General features: G+C 38.2%; 1 protein-coding gene across 4 annotated transcripts in view; it reads left to right on the forward strand.

The window, feature by feature from the left end:
* The first annotated feature begins 234 nt into the window (after positions 1-234).
* Positions 235-20248, forward strand: part of LOC126255596 (broad-complex core protein isoforms 1/2/3/4/5-like) — a 440517-nt gene continuing 420503 nt past the window's right edge. The window contains exons 1-3 of one of the 4 annotated variants that reach the window (XM_049955411.1): positions 235-550; positions 861-1417; positions 16436-16630. In XM_049955411.1, the coding sequence (XP_049811368.1) occupies positions 887-1417; positions 16436-16630 (726 nt within the window). In that variant the 5' untranslated portion in view covers positions 235-550; positions 861-886. The remainder of the gene's footprint in view (positions 551-860; positions 1418-16435; positions 16631-20248) is intronic. The other 3 variants (XM_049955410.1, XM_049955412.1, XM_049955413.1) reach the window with 3 other exon arrangements.

Below are 20248 nucleotides of genomic sequence, written 5' to 3' on the forward strand. Positions count from 1 at the left end.
CAGCAAAATGGTTGAGGATATTTTCTTTACCGAATCACTAGAAAATAAAAGAAATTAATGGAAGTGTGATGCTAGAAAAGTGACCTACTTTTAAGGATATTACGCTCTACTCCTGAGGTTGGATCAACTCGTTTTTCTGCTTCCTTTAAGTGCCGTATAAACTTCATTTTAAAGATAATTATATTTTTTTATATATACACAACCCAATTTTGAGATAAAATAATTGCTCAGACTTTTTGTTGTGTTATGGTTTTGTCAATTTGAATTTTTACAAACATGTTGAAACGAAAATTGAATGACAGTATTGTGGATCATATCAACGGGAACTGTGTTGCTACAGAAAGAGACTTGAATTCTGTTTTCTTCAGCGTCTTATACGGAGGAAAGAAATGAAGTAAGCTTTCTCGTTTACTGTTTCTGTAATAACTTAATTGCCCATATAATCGAAAATGAATTATTTGACTTCTCGACGTGCGGCAGTGTGCCCAGAATATAGAGGGCAGTGACCTTCAGGAAGAGTGGTGATGTTATTGCAAAAAGTTTGCAGGAGGTAAGTAATTGTTTGTAAATACGAAGAAAGCTAAGGAAACACTTGTCAAGTACTCATAAGCTAATAGTACTCAGAAAAAGACTTAAATTTTCGATTGACTTTGACTAGTCGTCGTACAATGTGATGTTTTGATTATTAAGATTTCTTGGAACTCTTTAATGGCGGTTTCACATTATGCTACGAGCTATTAACCCCATAAGCGTAGCATTTTCATGATTGATAGTAACTTTCTAAATTCCAATTCCGTTCACTATGTAGGCACTTGGAACAAAAGTATGATGATACACTGACAGTCAATGCTTATTTCCAGATTCCAACCAGCTTTTGTTAGAAATCATGGATCAACAATTCTGCCTGCGATGGAACAATCATCCAACTAATCTTACAGACGTATTGAGCAATTTGCTACATAGACAGGCTCTTGTTGATGTTACCCTGGCCTGTGAAGGTGAAACGTTTAAAGCGCATCAGACAATCCTATCAGCCTGCAGCCCTTACTTTGAAAGAATTTTCCTACAGAATACTCATCCTCATCCAATAATATTTCTGAGGGATGTCCATTACACAGAAATGAGGGCCTTATTGCAGTTCATGTATAAGGGAGAAGTGAACGTTAGTCAGAGTTTGTTACCGATGTTTTTAAAAACTGCCGAAGCTTTGGAAATTAGCGGTTTGACGCAAGGTGCTGTAAAGAAACCCGAAGACAGGACAAGTCCCACTCCCGCCGTCTCTCCAGCAAGAACAACGATCGAAGAACGAAGTAGTGCCGGTAGTCCACCACCAGAGAAAAGGAAAAGAAAGACTTCTGGAAGTTGTGAAGTTCCCATGACCGGGAACAATAATGAACGGTTCCTGGGAGATACACAGGTGAGTAACTTAATTTATTTAATAATAATTAGTCTTGGATTTATAGTTACAAATATGTTTTGTTTACAATATTAGTTATAAGTGTGACATGTTAGAGCTTTGTTTAATGATAGTAGTTTGTTATTTTATCTGGTTTTGCTAGAACTCTAGTCTTCTTTCCCCTTTTGTTCCTTTTATGGAGATAACACATTTCTTTTGGAGGTAAATTTACCATTTGAGGGGAAGTAATCTGTTTAACATCTGAGCTTTTGGTGGCATATTGTCAAATGTAAAAATAATGTTAAAATTGCTTTTAATAAGCAGAACTGTTAACATGGCAGGTGGGCCTACAGTGGGAAGTGTGAGTGAGACTTGAGTAATGTACATGGCATCAGCAGTAGACACTTCTCTGCATGTTGTTACTTTTCAATTGGATAAGATAATAATAAACAAAGAATACCCACTGCCACTTTGACAAATACATTAATGAGTCCTAAAAGTTGCCTACATGATATAAGTCAGTTAGTGGAACTTAAGTACTTGAAATATAGCAGATTGCATTAAAGCTTTGATATCACTTCACCACCTCATAACCACATTGTCACCTTTCAGCGTAACATGAGCCTTGGGATACATTGCAGATCAATGTCGCCACAGCTAAGATTTCATTTTCACAGTCTTTGGTTTTCCCAGCTACAACTAAATTGTCAGCTTTCAAACTATAGCATACTTCTGGCTACAGTACAGATCAATCTATTACCAAAGACTAAATTCCAAAAAAATAAGTGTCGTCAGTGACGCATTCTCTTCCTCCTTGCACGTGTACAGCATCACACAATCATTGGAAGAAACTGACATCTGGTATTGATAGGTTGACCTGAAGCTCTATCCTGTTTGCAAAGAAGGATACGTCTCAGTGTTGAATAGCACGATATCAGAAAAGTGTTTCACACATACTTTTACAGTTAAACAATTTAATTTAATTGAACCTCCAATATTGGACATAGGATTTTATCATGTGGACTGTGACATCATAAGTGCAGAGAGAGAGAGAGAGAGAGAGAGAGAGAGAACAGGACACTGACATAACATTTATTTTCCTTCTGTGTCATAACTTGAACTGTAAGTTGTGTAGTAGACTAATTTGTATTGAAGTCTGTGGTCTTTGTTAGGTGGGAAGGTATTAATCTGGATGGGAGTTGATAAAGACAATGAATGTAATGTCATGAGAAAATTGCAGTTCTTGTTATGACATATTTTACACATACATTCGCCGCCACCCTTCCACCCCCCCCCCCCCCAAAAAAAAAAAAAAAAGAAAGAAAGAAAGAAATTGAGAAATTGGTTTATGTCTGCCACATTGATGGCATCGTGGGCCAAAGTAGACGTAGTTGTATGGGGGAATTCAGTAAAACCATTTATTGAATAACCTAGTGGTATGGGTTAATTACATATTTCTATTCATTACATAACCTACATGGCCATTTAAAATTGAAGTGAAATAAAATTTCCTTTAAAAATAAACTTCTCATACAATGTCGGTATTAACCAGTAAAAGAATTCTTGGATTATGAAACACAGAAATTGTAAATTGAAATTTTTACTACATAAATTGATAATGTATTTTTGTAGTTTGATTGGGCCAGCCCATTGCAAGTGGTCTGGTTTTGGACATGTTCTCCACTTGATCACCTCAAATTTCATTCAGATTTTGTGTGCTGAATTGTTAAAAGATTAAATGTAGTTATACAGATCTTTGGCCCAGGCTATGTGATACATTATAAATAATAGTCTCTTATATCAAACAAGAAAAAAGTCGTGGCAACATTACAAAAATTTCAGTGGATGATTGTGGCAAAACTGTGTAACTTGGCAAGTGATTTTAACAGTTGTCATTGTGCATATTCTGTAAGGCTTATGGGGGATTCCATTGTCACGGGTGGGACAGTTGCACTACGTTTTTCAACAGTCAGATGCTGATATAACATGAAGTAAAAATAGAAATAAAGTAAAAATTGACTGGTTGCCTTACAAATAATTGTTTTACCTTCCCTTTAAATCTGAATGTCAGAAGTTTACAAATTGAGCTGTTATTCATCTTTAAACCTTTGTCACGGGTGGGACAGCAAATAGACGTAGCATTGAATAACCACCAACATTTTAGAAGAATTCTGTGATTTATGCACTTGTTTTCTTTTGAAAATATTGAATTCACATTAATAAAATAATTCTCTACATGACATAATATCAATAAATATTAGATTAGTAATACTTACTTGCAATAATTGCAATCAAAGACTGTCACGGGTGGGACAAGGAATTGTCACGGGTGGGACTCATGTGAAGTACAATCTTTTTTTTTATTTAAACTGATTGAATAAACTACTATGAATCAGTAGGTAACATATACTTGGAGGACACTTTAAGTTTTAATAACTTTGTAGAACATTTTTGTTGCTTATAAATAATATAAATTTTGGTATAGTATTAGTTTACAGTTCTGAGTACTTAAATTATTTCACTTGAAGAATGTACCACTTTGAAAAAATACACTTGGCCTCTCACCCACTTTCGAAAATGTCTAAATTGACAGGAAACTCATAATATAAGGTGTCCCTAACATGTTTGACATTTGGATTCGGGAGAATAGCAAGAACTTGTTTAAACTCTATGTAGGATACATCCTCCTCGTCAGCTTTAAATACCTTTGCTGAGTCCCCAACAGATCGCATACACATAATCTGTATTTCCCCATTGTCTTCTACACTTCTCTGTGCAATTGCAGCATATCTGTATGTAGTGGATTTCTTTCTTGCAGTTTGGAACTCAACTAAAATAAATGTTCCTGGCATGATTTGTTCCACAGCTGGTTCTGAACCTGTAACTTCTTGGGAATTGGATGTCAACAGGACATCAGGATATGATTCCTCATCACTCATCTCAGAATCTGTGTAGATTATTGACTATATGTTGGGTGAAAGTGGAAAAACCTCCTCTTTCTAGGTTACAGGTATTGTAACCGTTGAAGTAATGCTTGCTGCGAATATCTTTTATTTTTTTTAACAGCTTTCCAGCGTCCATCCAGAAGGTCTCTGTTTTCATCAGTATGATCTTTTGTCAGAAGAAGAAAGTTTATTCCAGAAACAGATGATTTGGCACAGTCTTAAAAATTCCTGTGCATTGCTGTTGATGACTTTTCTTTGCTTAACTTTATTCCAAACAGCCCTTTTTGTTACAGCTCCAATGCCATTCACTGCACCTTTCCCATGTGATGTTGCAAAGAAAAACCATTCTCCAGACACTCCAAAGTCTTGCATCATGTAGCAGAGGTTAGAAATGGTGAATTTGTTCTTAAATTGACCTGCGCAACGATCAGAAAAAATTCGTATCGAGGTCAAATTGGGAAGCTCTTGTTTCAGCTTACTTATTATACTCTTCAAACATGCATAAACGGAGTACTTGTTGTGGCACAGTTCATCACTCACAATTGCAAATGACTGTAGCCCTTTTTTCATCCAAACGCAAATAGTGACCACTGTAATCTGTGTATGACTCCAGTGGGCACTTTGTATCTCATCTTGTGCTAGTGCAACATAGTTTTCTGCAAAATCTATTTGCAATATCACTTCGTCATCACTAACTGATGCTTTCACAGTCTAGAAAGCTCCAGTTTGCATCCTTTTGACAAAGAAGTGCTCTTTGAATGTTTTTAGTTGAGACTGAAGTTCAGAGAGAGCTTCACAATGTGTTCCACTGGTAGTAGTCTGTTTAGGGTGACACTCATGTTCGGTCCATTTTCTCCAAGTTATTATGTCACACAAATCAAACTTTCCATCTATTAATGTGTGTAAATTCATGATGCATTTCTTGCATTGCCTTGTCATGCATATTTCACTTTCTACATCACAGCAAACAAGATTCATAAGGTGAGTGTGAGTAGCAGGGAAAATAGCTATTTCTTTGTGAATGGCTTCAATGATGAAGTTGAAGTTAGCATGATATCTGCACACACATACATTGTGAGGCATTTGAGACGTTAGAACAACATTTTTAGGCCGCAACTCGTAGAATTTTGAAATCTTGATATCAATATCTGGATTGCCTTGCTTAAAAAGAAAAAATGCTTCCTTAACTGTCATATTCATCTGACGTTTCTGCAAGCTAACTCTTTACCCAGTTTCATGGTCTACAATAGATTTTACATCCTTTATGCCAGGTGTCTGCCTGCTGATTCCATCATTTGTGAAAAAATTTTGTATTTTGAGCAGATTATCACCTGTAAGTTTATGAGATGTCTTCTTCACTACTGGGAAAATCTGGTTTACTACCTTTTTAGGTAAGCTTTCACTTACAAGCTTTTTTATTACTGCTGATTTTTTTGAGGGGCTTGAAGGAAGCACCTTCTTTACCCAAACAGCTTTGCCAAGGGACTGAGGACATTTATATGATCCTAACTGGGAAATACAGGTCTCAGACTGATCTTCAATTAATACGGATTTTAGTTTAAGTCTGTACTTCCTTTTTCTTTCAGCTTCCTTCTTTCGATATTCCAATAAAGATTTTTCACTGGAGGATACCTTCATCTTCATATTTTCCCTTCTTCTTTTATCCCGCTCTCTTTCTTTTTCTTTATGGACATTGTACTTGCTGGTATCTTTCTTCAGTTTTTCTCGAAGTTTTCTCATACGCTCTGCTGATGTTGTTTTCCCCATTTTCTGAATAAACAGTAAGTTTTTATTTAGTGTAAACCATCAAAGCACTTGTTATATCAACCAATTTAACTTAACAATAACAAGAAGTGTTAAATGGTATAGATTTGAGTAACATCCAAAAATCTGTCACGGGTGGGACACAATTTCTTTTAACATTTATAGATGATCATTTACAACTTAGAAGCTCCCTTATGGTTCATTGGATGTTTTTATTTGTTTTTCTTAATTCTAACCTAAAATATATAGAATTACTATAATTGCTGAGTTAGAAGGTAAACTTTTTCATGTTTTTTGTCACGGGTGGGACACTAAATACATAGTAACTTTTGTGAATTAGCTGCATACTTAATAACTTACCTTTCTTTAAAAACTGAAGTTTGTCAGAAAGATAAGATTCTGCTCTTGAAATTAAACAATTAAAACATCAACAATTGCTGCAACCCAAATTTAAACAGCTGCCAACACAAAAAGCAAACCTTTTGTTTTCCATCCTCATCTGTTGAATCTCCAACTTTGTTTAACTATATTTCCTCAGCTAATTATGTAATTTTTATAATTTTTTCAGGACAGTAAAATTCAACTTTTGTGGATTCGAAAAACTATAACATTGTTAAATTTGGCATTTTTTCAAAAAATAAGCCTCAGGCTCAGTTTGGCATGGAATGACCCTTATGTCATTTGAGTCTCTGTTTTTGCTCCAAGCATCACTAATTAATGGACAAATTTTGTGATGACAAAATTTCTCACATGGTTTAAATATCTTGATCTTTTCATGTAGTTTGCTTAATAGGCTGTGCTTTAGTAACTTTGCCAGCCGGTAAATTGTTTATAAAACATAAAATTTTTATCACTTTTGGGTTTATAGTTTTTGAGATATAAGGGGCTCGAGTTAACAAAAGTGAAGTTCAGAAGAGGTAGGTGGAAGAGTATGGGAGGGCTGTGACTCGCACCTGGACAGCTCAATCAGTAGAGCAATAGCGCACAAAAGCTAAAGGTTTTGGGTTCAAGTCTTTGTCCGGCACACAGTTCTAATCTCCCAGGACACTTCAGTTCAGTAAGTAGATTAGAATAGTAATTAAGAGTTCCTGAATCAAATCAGAGAGAAAAGAAAATTATGATACAACTTGACTAACAGAATTAATTTGTTGTTTTGAAAACTGCAGAGATGAGACAGCCTGGACAGGATAGACAATCGTGGACAGCTGCATCAAACTAGTCCTTAGACGAAAAACAACAACAACAACACTATTGAAACTTTACAGAAGAACAACTTGTTTTATTTACATTCTAAGACAAAATAAGTGATATACATGTACAGGCAAACAAATGATTACGATTTCAGAAAATTGGATGCTTTATCCAAGAGAAATACCTTCACAGATTGAGCAAGTCAGTAATGCAGTGATCAATCTCTGACCCTTATGCAAGCAGTTATACAGCTTGACAATGATTGGTAGAGTTGTTCGATGCCTTGCTGAAGGATATCATGCCTAATTCTGTCCAGTTGTCATGTTAGATCTCAAAATCCTGAACTTGTTGGAGGGCCCTGCCCACATTTCTCCAAACATTGATCAAGCAACCTTGTTGGCCTAGGTAGTGTTTGGCAAGCAGTAGAAACACTCGACACATTCAGGCTGGCATTATATTGCTGAAATGTAACCCCAAGATGGTTTGCTATGAATGGCAACACAGTGGGGTGTAGAATATTTTTGACGTATTGCTGTGCTGTGAGGGTGCCACAGATGACAGTCAAAAGGGGTCCTGTCAAAAGAAATAGCATACAAGACTATCATCCTTGGTTGTTGGTCTGTACTATGGGCAACAGTCAGCTTGATATCCTATTGTAGTTAGGAGCATCTCCAGAAACGTCTTCGCTGTTCATCAGGGTTAAGTGAGACACACCAGTTCTACCGCAGTCAATGAGATTTCAGGCTGAAAATATGTCTGGAGACGCCCCAGACAGTGGCAGGGTACCAATCTTGACTGTTGCCAGCCATATGCCGTGACAACAAGGTGCCATTTCTTTTCACAGCAAGACCCTTTGATTCTTGTCTGTGACACATGTACAGCACAGTGTTATGTTGATGATATTCTACACCGTTTAGTTGCCCTTAATGACAAGCCATCCTGGACTTCCATTTCAGCAAGCTAATGCCTGCCCACACATGGCGAGAGTTTCTGCTGCTAGTCCTTGTGCTTTCGAAACCCTGCCTTGGCCAGTGAGGTCGTGGGATTTCTCCTTAGCTGAGAATGTTTTGAGCATTATGAGCAGAGCTCTTCAACTAGCTCAGGATTTTGATGAAATAATACACAGTTGGACAGGATTTGGCATGATATCCCTCTGGAGGACATCCAACAATTCTGTCAATCGGTGTCGAACCACATAACTACTTGCATAAGGACCAGATGTGAACAAATGCTTTATTGACTTGCTCACTTTGTAAAGCTCTTTCTCTTGATTAAGTTATCCAGTTTTTCTGAAATTGTCATCATTTTTATGTCTAGGTGTACATCGCATCTGCTTATTTCTGTCCCATTTGGACAAGTCCTTCGTAGTGTCATAGAAAATATTTTGTGGAGGAAACAGTGCTCTTTTAAATGGTTAATAAGTGAAGAATGAAGCATCCCTTTTGAGATACAAGTTCTTAAATTAATGTACTTTTGCATTTTTTTTTCAGCTTTAGCCCCCTGTATCACAAAAACTAAGCGATAAAGACAAAAGTAACAAAACTTGCTCAGATGGAAGCAAGCTTCTAGACACGGTCAGCAAAGGGGAGCTTGCTAAGCCAACAGTGTGAAGGGATCACGATACTTAAACTTGGCAGTAATTTTATTTTGTCCCTAAAAATTTACTGACTGCTTTGAGTGCCGCTTGTACTATAGCTAGAGAATTGAATGACGTAATTCTTACAGAATATGCACAGTGCAAACTATTAAACCATCTTGCCAAGTTTCACAGCTTTACCACAGTTATTCACTCGCATACAGCACTTCAAACTTGGCTAAACTTATCAAAATGCTGCGGCAACATTTTACTGTCCATTACTGAAGAGTTCATTACTTGTAAGATACTGAAGACTGTGGTCCATAAATTTTCATACCTTTGTTTAATGCCTTGGCATTGGCATCCTACTCGGGATCCTTTCCACTCCTCCTAAAGTTGTGTTCCAATCTCCACAATATCCTAGTCCATCCCTATGACACTCCCAATCACCACCCCTTGCCACAGGGATCGTATCCACGTGGAAGACCCAGGTGCAAGACCTGCCCATTCAACTCGCCCAGCATTACCTCTTCCAGTCCTGTCACAGTCTTTTTCTACCTCATCAGAGGCTGGGACACCTTTGAAAGCAGCCATGTCGTTTACTAGCTCTGCTGCAATCATTATTGTAAAGCTTTTTATGTTGCTACAACTACCGACCAGCTATCCACCAGGACGGCCACTGTCAAACTGTGGCCAAGAGCAAAGTAGACCACCCAATGGCATGCTTGATTTCAATGGCTGTTTCACATTGTGGCCCATCTGGATCCTCCCGTCTACCATAGCCTCTCTGAATAGTTGTGCCTGGCCTTGTCCGGCTGCCTTCTAGTCCTGTATGCTCCACCAGACAGAAAGGTCTTCCCTCTCACTACTGGTACCCTGCTATCCCTCTCTGTTCCCTACGCTGCTTTCGTTCAATGCCTATTCTGAAGAAGGCTTTGGATGAAAGCTCAATTTGTATAGTCTTTTCAATGTACCTGTCTGCAACACAGTGTGTTACATTTATGGTGAGTAGCATTCTGTATTTTTCATAATTGTTGATGTTCCAAACTGGTCTTTCCCCAGTTTAAATTCTCATGAGTATGAACACTTGAAAATTTTGAAGTTCTCGCACTGTTTATTATTTCCTTGCCATGTGTTACACTTATTGGTTTAGTACTTCTAGCTGTGCAGAACTGAATGTGTTGTTTCTTTTTTCTTTGAGTGAGACTATTTACAGAAAATGAATTGGTGACACTGTTAAGAACATTGTTTCCTATTTCTTATGTTGCTGTATGTATAGTTGTATTGATTCCGAAAACATTGATTATGTGAAACCCAACTTACACTTTCCTCACTTGGCAATAACCAAAACCTTTGGATCAAGGCAGTCAGGTATCAGTGTTTCTTGATTTCAGAAATAGTCCAGTAATGAGTCACAAAAAAGGCCCTTTGCTTGCAGAAAGTGCGGTAGAAGATTTTATTTTTTAATCTTGTGTATATAGTTGAGGGTATGTAGAATACATTAAAGCCTCATGACAAATTTGTGTGTGGGGAGGGGGGGGAATTGGCACTCTTTTCAGATTGTCATCTTTAACTTGGAAATCATGCATCCTACTGAAAACGTTACCATTACCAAAATGAAAGAGTGTTAAATTTTGTGTTGAATCACTACTTAAATGTCAGTCGGTGCAGCCATTGGGTTGGAATCAGTTAGCAAAAATCCATAATTTTTTTCTGACTTGGCTAAAACATTTGGTCAAATGCTCTTAGCTAAAACGCAGGTGCTCTAAGTTAAAAATTGAAAGTTATCAAAGGTGTAGAGCTTGAAATTTCGTTTTTCTGTTTCAGGCACTGTTTAGCGTATTGGGGTTCAAACGCAGCAATAGTATCTGATTTATAAGGATTAAGTGCAGCTGGCATCTCAGTACGCTAGCAGCATGTAGTCTTTCTAGTTCAGTATCTCTAAACTCAAATTTAATTTGTTTCACTTTTTATAGGGAAGTCTGCTAAGTTTCTCCCAATTAGCATTATTTTTCTCACCACAACAGAAGCAGTGTTTATTAAAATCAAATTCATTCTTGTATGATCGAAGATGGGAAGTTGAAGTGCACGGTACTTGTCAGAAGTAGTTCAATAACTCAAAACTGATTAGACTATCTTTGAAAATATAAACAAACAAAAGGCCCTGCACCTTTACTTACAAGAGATGCTCACATGGGAAGATTGAAAGGGTGCTGCTGAATTCAACACATTTACAGCTGAAGGCTACTTCACCACTAGGCAAAGTGATAAATTTTAAAGTGGCTTATGGTCTGATATCAAAACAGAGCTAACTTTCATGAAGACAATGAAAACACTAGGTGGCTTGACTCACAGACGTGGTTTTCAGATTCTTTGCTCACAAAGTGGGCTTCAGGATGGCATCCTTACATGATATTTGTCAGAAAACTGAAGAATTCTGTGGTGTATCATCAGGAACAAGCGAGCAGGATGTGGGTTTACGAGCTTCATGTAGAGATCGAAATATAGCAGACAGTGACAAACTGAATGATTGGAAGTTGAAAGACTGGCATTTTTCAAAATTTAATCCTTATGTTTGTAAGCAGTGATGTTATTGGCGATGAATTGTAGATTGTCATGAAGCATTAGTAGACGGAATTAAAGGCATCAGCACAATTAAAGGAGAGAACTTTAAAAATGTCTTATTTAAACATGATTCCAAGGTTCTAACACTTGCATCCTGCACTACGGCTCTCAAGATAGGGAAGAAGAGGATTCCTACCACAAACCCATTGACATTGCTTCACAGACTGTGTGTTATCAACCAGTTTGATACAGACTTGAAATTCTGTTTCTCATTTGAACTTTCCCACAGCGCTATTCACAGAAGTGCTTTCACACCTCTCCAGCAGAATTAAGTACCCAAAATAAAAAGCTGTGTGGTGGATAGTGGTCACCTTCTCCATAAGGTTGTATGACACATCAAAGAAAAGTTTGGAACCATCTGGATGGAATATGAAACCTCTTTGAGAAAGCACAATGGATCCAAAATAAGTTATATTCTATGGCTACCAAAGTGATGCTTAACAAAGGGGAACAGAGTGCTCTGAAAGATCACACCGTTTATCAATACCAGGTTCTTCATCAGATATCATTTTTGATGAAAATAAAAATGCTGCAGTCACACAGAAGAAATTTCTCGCAAATGAGAGCAACAAGAACTACCTGATATTGATGCTCATGTGAAAATTTGAGGATGGAAGTATTAAAAGTGCTAAGGCAGAAGAAGATGGGGATTCATTAATTGTGGAAACAGCTGTTTCCCAAGTTGCTGAGTCTGACAATGTGAGCGAGGACATTGACATGCTTGTTCTCCTAATGGGTCGAGGAAACAACAAATTGTACTTCCATAAACCGGGAAAAGAGAAATGAGCAAGATTGCGGCACTCCAGTAATTCCTTCAGTTTTGATACTGCATTTGCCCTTTTCAGTCGTGCCGTACAGGATGTGGTACCACATCCTCTTTTTTTTTGGCCAAGGAAAAGGGATATTACTAAACCTTACAGAGCAACAGCCACACCTCAGTGCAAGCTGCTGAACTTGATAAACCCTCAGTCTCTCAATATGTAATAGCCCAGGCAGAAGAACAGCTGATGTTATCACTGTATGGGAGTCCCAAATGTGCGACTTCGTATGAGCGTAGTGTAAAGTCTGCCACGAGAAAATGTTTAAGACTTGAAAGGTTTCTGCCAGGTGCAATCTTAACTGGGAAGAAAATTGATCCATGCCAGCTGGGTTGGAAGAAAAACTTAGCAGGTTTGTTTCCTGTGGGTATGACTAAAAATGCGGCACCACACATGTCGGTGAAGGTGGTTTCCTGCACATGCAAAGCAGGATGCGCAGCAGGATGTGGATGTTGCAAATGTGGACTGAAGTGCTCGTTGACGCGCAAACACTGTTATGGCTTATCTTGCGAGAACACCCCAGAAATTGAGCTTGAGAAGGATGAGGAAGAGATCAAAGATATGTTCCAGGATGGGGAAGTTGGCGAACATGCTGCAATGGATTATGAAGATTGGTTTGCAGGACCGTTACGTGCTGCAGTCTTCCAAACGATGTCGATGAAATTGAAATTGATAAAATGTGAATCACTGCTACATAACTTTTTTTCTTTGTATCGCCATGCCCTTTTATTTGTTCGTTTGTACAATTTTTTTATTACTCATAGTAAATACATATTGGTCATTAGTATGTACATGGTTTTCATTTTAGCAGCCCACTCATACCAATTAAGGCATTGATAAAAATGTATAAAAATACATGTGAATGAAGAAAAATAAAAAGATATACATAGAATACACATATGTGCTCATTAGAGAGCCATCTTCCCACGTTAAATGTTATTTCATTGAGTAACTTTAACTTAAAAAAAGACAAAATGGAATTACTTTGGCTTTCAAGTGTGTGAACGCTTTAATAGTGCCTGAATCTGAAAACTAGATATTTTGTGACATGAAATTTCATGCTCTACAACAACAACAACAACATTGACAACTTGACATTTTTCATTTGGAGTAGCCATTTTTTGAGTTATAGGCGTTGGAGATGACTTTTAGCCAAGTTGGTAAAAATGTTAACATACTCTCAACTATATGCACAAAAAAGAAAATAAAATCTTCTACCTCATTTTTCGTAAGCAAAAAGTACCCCTTACTGGGCTAAAAATCATTTGATTCAGTGCCACACTTACGCTTATTGTGGAAAGCACGATCATATGTGAAATTTGTGACTGGACTGTGGACTTTTTGGTAGGGAGGACACAGTATATTATCTCAGATGGAGAGTCATTGTCATATGTAGAAGCAACTTCAGGTGTACTACATGGAAATGTGATGGGATCCTTGCTGTTCATGTTGTATATTAATGACCTCTGTGAGCATGTTAATAGTAGTTTCAGATTTTTTGAAGACAATGCAGTTATTTTTAATGAAGCACAGTCTGAGTGGAGCTGCATAAACATTCAGATCTTGATAAGATTTCAAAATGGTACAAAAGATTGACAACTTGCTTCAAATGTTCGGAAATATAAAATTGTGCACTTCACAAAATGAAGAAATGATGTCTCCTGTCACTATGACATCAGGGACTCACTGTTGGAATCAGCTAACTAATGCAAATAACTATGTCTAAAATTTTATAGGGATATGAAATGGAATGATCACATAGGATCAGTTGTGGGTAAAGTAGGTGTTAGAGTTCGGTTTATTGGTAGAATACTGGGGAAGCACAATCAGTCTACAAAGGAGATTGCTTACAAATCACTAGTGCGACCAATTCTAGAATATTGTTGAATTGTGTGGGACTTTTACCAAATAGGGCTAACAGGTGATGTTGAACATATACAGAGAAGGGCAAAATGAATGGCCACAGGTTTATTGAGCTGTTGGAATAATAAGTTTTTCTGGAGGCCGTATCGAAGGTCACAGGTTTGTTTGATCCTTGGGAGTGTCGCAGAGATACTGGAGGAACTGAACTGTAAGACTCTTGAAGATAGACATAAACTATCCCGATAAACTATATTACCAAAGTTTTAAAAACCAGCTTTAAATGAGGGCTCTAGGAATATATTAAAACCCTCTACATGTTGCTCATCTAGGGATCATGAGGTTAAGATTAGAATAAGTACTGCATGCACAGAGGCATTCAAATAGTCATTCTTCCTGTGCTCAATACATGGATGTACTGGGAAAAACCCAAATAACTGTACAGAGGGATGTACTACCCTCTGCCATGTAGTTCATGCTTTCTTCATACAGAGGTTTTCAGGGGTTTACTGAGTGGATGTCATTAATCTCGTATCAGCGTGTGTTATCAGCTGTGGGTCTCATGAGACTAGCTGCAGTGCAGTATCGATGTATGAACTGTTAAGTTACGGAATAAAAATGTATCCAATTTTGAACTTGTGAATTGGCATGAAAATATTGCAAAGATTGTTGTTGTTCAACTTCTGCACCAGGTCATGAATGTCCCTCTTCTTTGAGAGCTTCGTAATCCATAAATTTGATGTGTTCTACTTTCTTTATCATGTCACTATTGTAAAAGAGTAAATTTCCCACTTAAGAGACCTATTCATGTGCAACTAAATGTATTACCTTGGGTTATCTGTGAACCAAGAACCATTCTCACCAATACAGTAGCTGATTTGTTATTCAATCCCTGTGCTGTATAATAACAGTACTTTCGTCACAGCCACTTAAAACAGCGTTGGAGTAATATGGTACACTCAGTAATAAGTTGTTGTTATATACTGTACAGGGTGATCAGAACAGTCTGAAAAGCTTGTAAGGGTGTTGCTGGACAGGTTGTGCTGAGAAATAACTTAAAAAAAAAAAAAAAATTGATATGTGCGCCATTTCCAATTTATGTAGCTTTGAAGCTAGCCAATTGGCTCAATGTGTGTGTAAATTCAAGCACTTTACATGCTAAAATATGGTAATGCACTGACAGCTCTGGGTCCATGAGTTAACCAATTATTGAAATGTTAATTACCGGTTAAAGTGTGCCTTTTTAGGAAGCGATCAATTTAAGCTAGGTAGGTGAAAGCAATGTTTGTTCAGTTTAAGGAAACCAAACAAAGAACGCGTCTGTCGAAACATCGTCTGGCAGGCTGTTTGAACTTTTGTGCGTGGCTACCTTATTGGTCAACTTCGGTTCTGAATAACTCTGAAATGGTGCAATGTATTCAATTTTTTTTCTCAACAAATTATTTCACAGCACAACCTCCCCTGCAACATCCTTACAAGCTTCTCAGACTCTTTCTGACCACCATGTATTAGAAAAGGAATGTGTCCAAGTATGGAACCTCAAAGAAAGTCAAAAGCTGCAATACCCCAGTTAGTTGCAAGTTAATTGCCTTTTGATTTCAGTTTTCTTTTTCAGCCTTCTGTGCCAGAATGAAGATGCATGATTGTCCAATTTGAGTTATTTTGCTGTCATTCATAATAAAGAGTTCAGAATACTCGTGGGTGCATTCAGGATTCACCAAGACATGTTCTTTAAAGCTAATGGAATTTGTAACAAAATAAAAATATGGAAATGGAAAAAAGGAGGAGAAAGGAGGGGGGGGGGGGAATCCTGCAGCTTTATGTGTGTAACTATTCTTAAAGTTTCCTAACTTTTAAGGCCTTTTCCCCATTTGGGTGTGAAAAACAATGTGGTACATTTAGAATTTAAGAAATTTTTCAAGCACCTATCTGTCTGAAACTTTTCCGTGCCTGTGATGTTTAAAGCTTTTCTGTACCTTGCTACTATATTAGGGAGATAAAGGCATTTGCCATATGTAATAATGTGACGCAGGCAGAAGCCATAAGTTACTGTGTGTGGTATAATTTCGTAGTTAAACTTTGTTCAGTCAACTCATATGCCTCTAAAGTAAGGTATTGTTTTCAGGTTGATATGCCACCTGATCTTCAAGTACAAACTGGAAATATAATTTTAAATAATAAATTCCATTTTATAATTGGCCGTTACTGTGTATCTAAAACTTGATTGCTAATTATTTTTCATCTTTTGTGAAAAATGCAGATGCCCCCACAGTGTAGTTACAAAACGAGCAGTGCGCCAGCTCCTCTACCTAAACTCCACCCCATATCATCAGAAGTAGATGAAGTTGTGGATATTGCATCATCACCTCCACCAATCAAAGAAGAAGTTGACTCAAGTCCACAACCTGATTTTAAGGAGTCTTTCCATAATGCTGGAGACATAAAACCACCCCCTGTAAGTATATTATTTGTGTGCAATTTCTTTGTAATGATTCTGCAAGCAAACTGTGATTCATTAATTTACTTGTACTGTAATAGGATATTCATTGCCCTTTATGGTGTATGAGACAGTTGATGCAGTGATAGAGATTTGAAAGAATGATTATTATATGTGCTAAATGTATGTAGTAGAAAAAGGGTTTAATATTTTTATTTTCATTTTATGTGAATGTTAACTCTGTTGTAACACATTATATTAGTTTGAAAATACGGTGGACTAGGATCTACATTTGAGAAGAAAACAGCTTTCATCAGTAAACTGTTTAACCTCCTAAGACTACACTCAGGCTCTACCTGACTCTTTCCTGAAAGGTAAGAGAATTATGAGGGACATTCAATATGTAATGCACCACATTTTTTTCTCATCAAATTTTGATTCGAATGTGCATCACTTGTGTAGAGGAACAACTGAAAGCAAATAAATCACCACATCCGGATGCAATCCTGGTTTGGTTTCACAAAGAGTTCTTTACAGCATGGACCCCATACTTAACTTGGATTTATTGCAAATCTCCCACCCAGTGTAAAGTCCCAAGTGACTGGAAAAGAGCATAGGTGACTCCTGTATGTATGAGGGGTAATAGAACAGACCTATAAATTACAGACCAGTATCTTTAACATTGATTTGCTGCAGAATACTTGAACGTATTCTCAGTTCAAATAGAATAAATTTCCTTGAGAGGGAAAAGCTTTTGCCCACAGAACAGGACAGCTTTAAAAAGTGTCGCTCGTGTCAAACTCGGCTTCACCTTTTTGCCCTTTTTTTTTGCATGATAGCCTGTGAACCATGGATGAAGGGCAGTAGGTGATTTCACATTCCTAGATTTCAGTCAGGCATTTGAAAAATGCCTCACTGCCACTGTTAACAAATGTGCAAACATACGGATTAGGTTCCCAGCTGTGTGAGAAGCTTGAAGACTTCTTTAGTAACAGAGCCCAGTATTTTTCCTGAACAGTGAGTGTTCATCAGACATGAGGGTATCATCAGGAGTGCCCCAAGGGAGTGTGATAGGACCACTGTTATTTTCTATATACATAAATGATAGGGCGAATGGAGCAAGCAGCATTCTGCGGCTGTTTACTGATGATGCCGTGATGTAAGGGAAGATGTTGTCATTAAGTGTGACTGTAGGAGGATACAAGATGACTTAGTTAAAAATTCAAATTGGTTGTGATGAATGGAAGCTAGCTCTAAATGTAGAAAAATTTACGTTAATGCAGATTAGTAGGAAAAATGAATCCATAATGTTTGTGTGTACAGAATTATTAGTGTGCTGCTTGACACAGTCACATCAGTTAAATATATAGGCAAAGCAATATGAAATGGAATGAGCGTGTAAGGATTGTAGTAGGGAAGGCAAATGGTTGACTTAGGTTTATTGGGAAAATTTTGGGAAAGTGTGGTTCATCTGTAAAGGAGACCACATATAAGACATTAGTGTGACACTTTGTCGACTGTTTGAGTTCTTGTCTTGGGGTCCACACCAGGTTGCATTAAAGAATGACATTGAAGCAGTTCAGAGGTGGGCTGCTTACCGGTAGGTTTGAACACCGGAGGGAAGGCGATATTCTTTTCGACAAGCACTATTGAGAAAATTTAGAGAACTGGAATTTGAGGTTGATCATAGAATGATTCTATTGTTGCCAGCATAAATTTCACATAAGGACCACGAAGATAAGATTAGGGTTAATATGGACGCATGTAGACAGTTGTTTTCCCCACTCTATTTGCTAACAGAAATTATTAATACCGATACAGGTTACCCTCCACCATGCAACATACAGTGGCTTGTGTAGTGTGTTTGTAGGTGTAAGTGTAGGGGTAGAAGTAATGGGAGCTCAAATCAGAACTAATGAGTGAGTCAAAAATCATTTTAAAAACACACACACACAGTGTTCCAGTTCAATTCTGTGGTCCAATAAGTAACTTAACTGTTGTATGTTAACACCAGTGTGCAGAAGCTTCAGTAATAACATAACTACTGCCCAGCTGTTGGACTGAGTGTGTATGTCATGCAGTGGACTAACTGACATGCATACCAATGTGACATGTTTACTGCCTCCTCTGGAGTCATGGTCATGAAAAAAGGAACTATCTGCTACACAGCTGCTGCCACTTGCTTAGTGTCTCTCCATATTGATGGAATAACAGGATATTAGATCACTGCCCTCTTCAACCGGCCGAACGGAACATTTTCATCAGAGGTTAAACTGTGAGTGGCATTGTAGGGGAGGTGCTGAAGGGGTAGGAGAATTGGGCATCTGTGCCGATGGCTCAGTGGCGATTGGTGGAGGGGACAGGGACTTAGGGGTGTGTTCTTCTGGTGGGAATGGGATTCCCAGCAGCTGACTGAAGTGGTTCGACCTCTGTAATCTTCCTATAATCTGTTGCCACCTCTGGCTTATACCTGACTAATCATGGTCTGTGCAAAAATCAACTTTGCTGACCTTCTCAAAGAGGCTGTGTGGTAACTTGTGGTGACTGCCCTTTTTGAGGGTCTGTGCCCAGTGGGACTCATAATAACCTTGATGTCAGGTCAGCACATGTCAGTAATTGTGGTTAGGCAGGGAAAAGATAATGTTTGTACTACAGTTGTTGAGCCTCAGGCACATAAACAGTGGATGACGGGGACACCAGTTTGGGGCCAAGCAGCCAGAAGGTGATGAGCTTGCAACCAAATTTTGTAGTGAGTAATGTATTACAATTTGCAGTGACCACATACATCTGGCAAACACACCCACTGCAAGTTTGCACCCAGCCTAGTGCTTCCACGATAAAGATCAGACGCTATGGAGGTGTCACTGCTGATGGGTGCAGCTGTAGCAAATCTAGGATTAGAGGACTTCTTGGGCCATGTAGTATCTGTCATCCTGTGACACTCTGCATTGTACCTCTTGCCATGGCAGTCAAAGAGTAGGATAAAGCTTGCTTTTTCCTCTTTCCTTTCCATGTACGTACATAATTTTCCACTAAGACTGTGTACACAGTAAGTAACTTTGTGCATCCAATGGAGTAAAACATGCTGCAGTTAGGGGTACATACTTGCATTAACTAAGAAGCCAATTGTAAATATCATCTCTCTCTCTCTCTCTCTCTCTCTCTCTCTCCCCCCCCCCCCCCCCCTCTCCCTCTCTCTCTCTCTCTCTCTCTCTCTCTCTCTCTCTCTCTGACCCTTTCCGCCCTCCCCTTCCCCCCTCCACCTTTCCCTCCCCTCCTCTCTCCTCCTCTCCTCCACCTTTCCCCACACACTATCAATCAGTTTCTGCCAATGTAGACAACAGACAACTCCTACATTGGACACTGAAAATCTTACAGTTGAGGTAGGATCATTCAAAAAGAAATGAGCCAAAGACTGTAAAAGAAAAACCTCTAATGGTATCAAAATGCCATTGCCTACACAGAACAAGATGTGCTCTCTATAACAGTGCTGAGTCTCCATACCTGCCCTAGAGGGACATGGGTGCATGCCAATGAGATGGCAGAGTGAGTACTTGCACACGTTGACCGTCCACTGCACTTAATAGTGCTGGAAACAGGGAAATAGGGCTTCAAAAGAAGAGCAAATGAGGGTGA

The sequence above is a fragment of the Schistocerca nitens genome, chromosome 1 (assembly GCF_023898315.1).
Source record: "Schistocerca nitens isolate TAMUIC-IGC-003100 chromosome 1, iqSchNite1.1, whole genome shotgun sequence".
NCBI lineage: Eukaryota > Metazoa > Arthropoda > Insecta > Orthoptera > Acrididae > Schistocerca > Schistocerca nitens.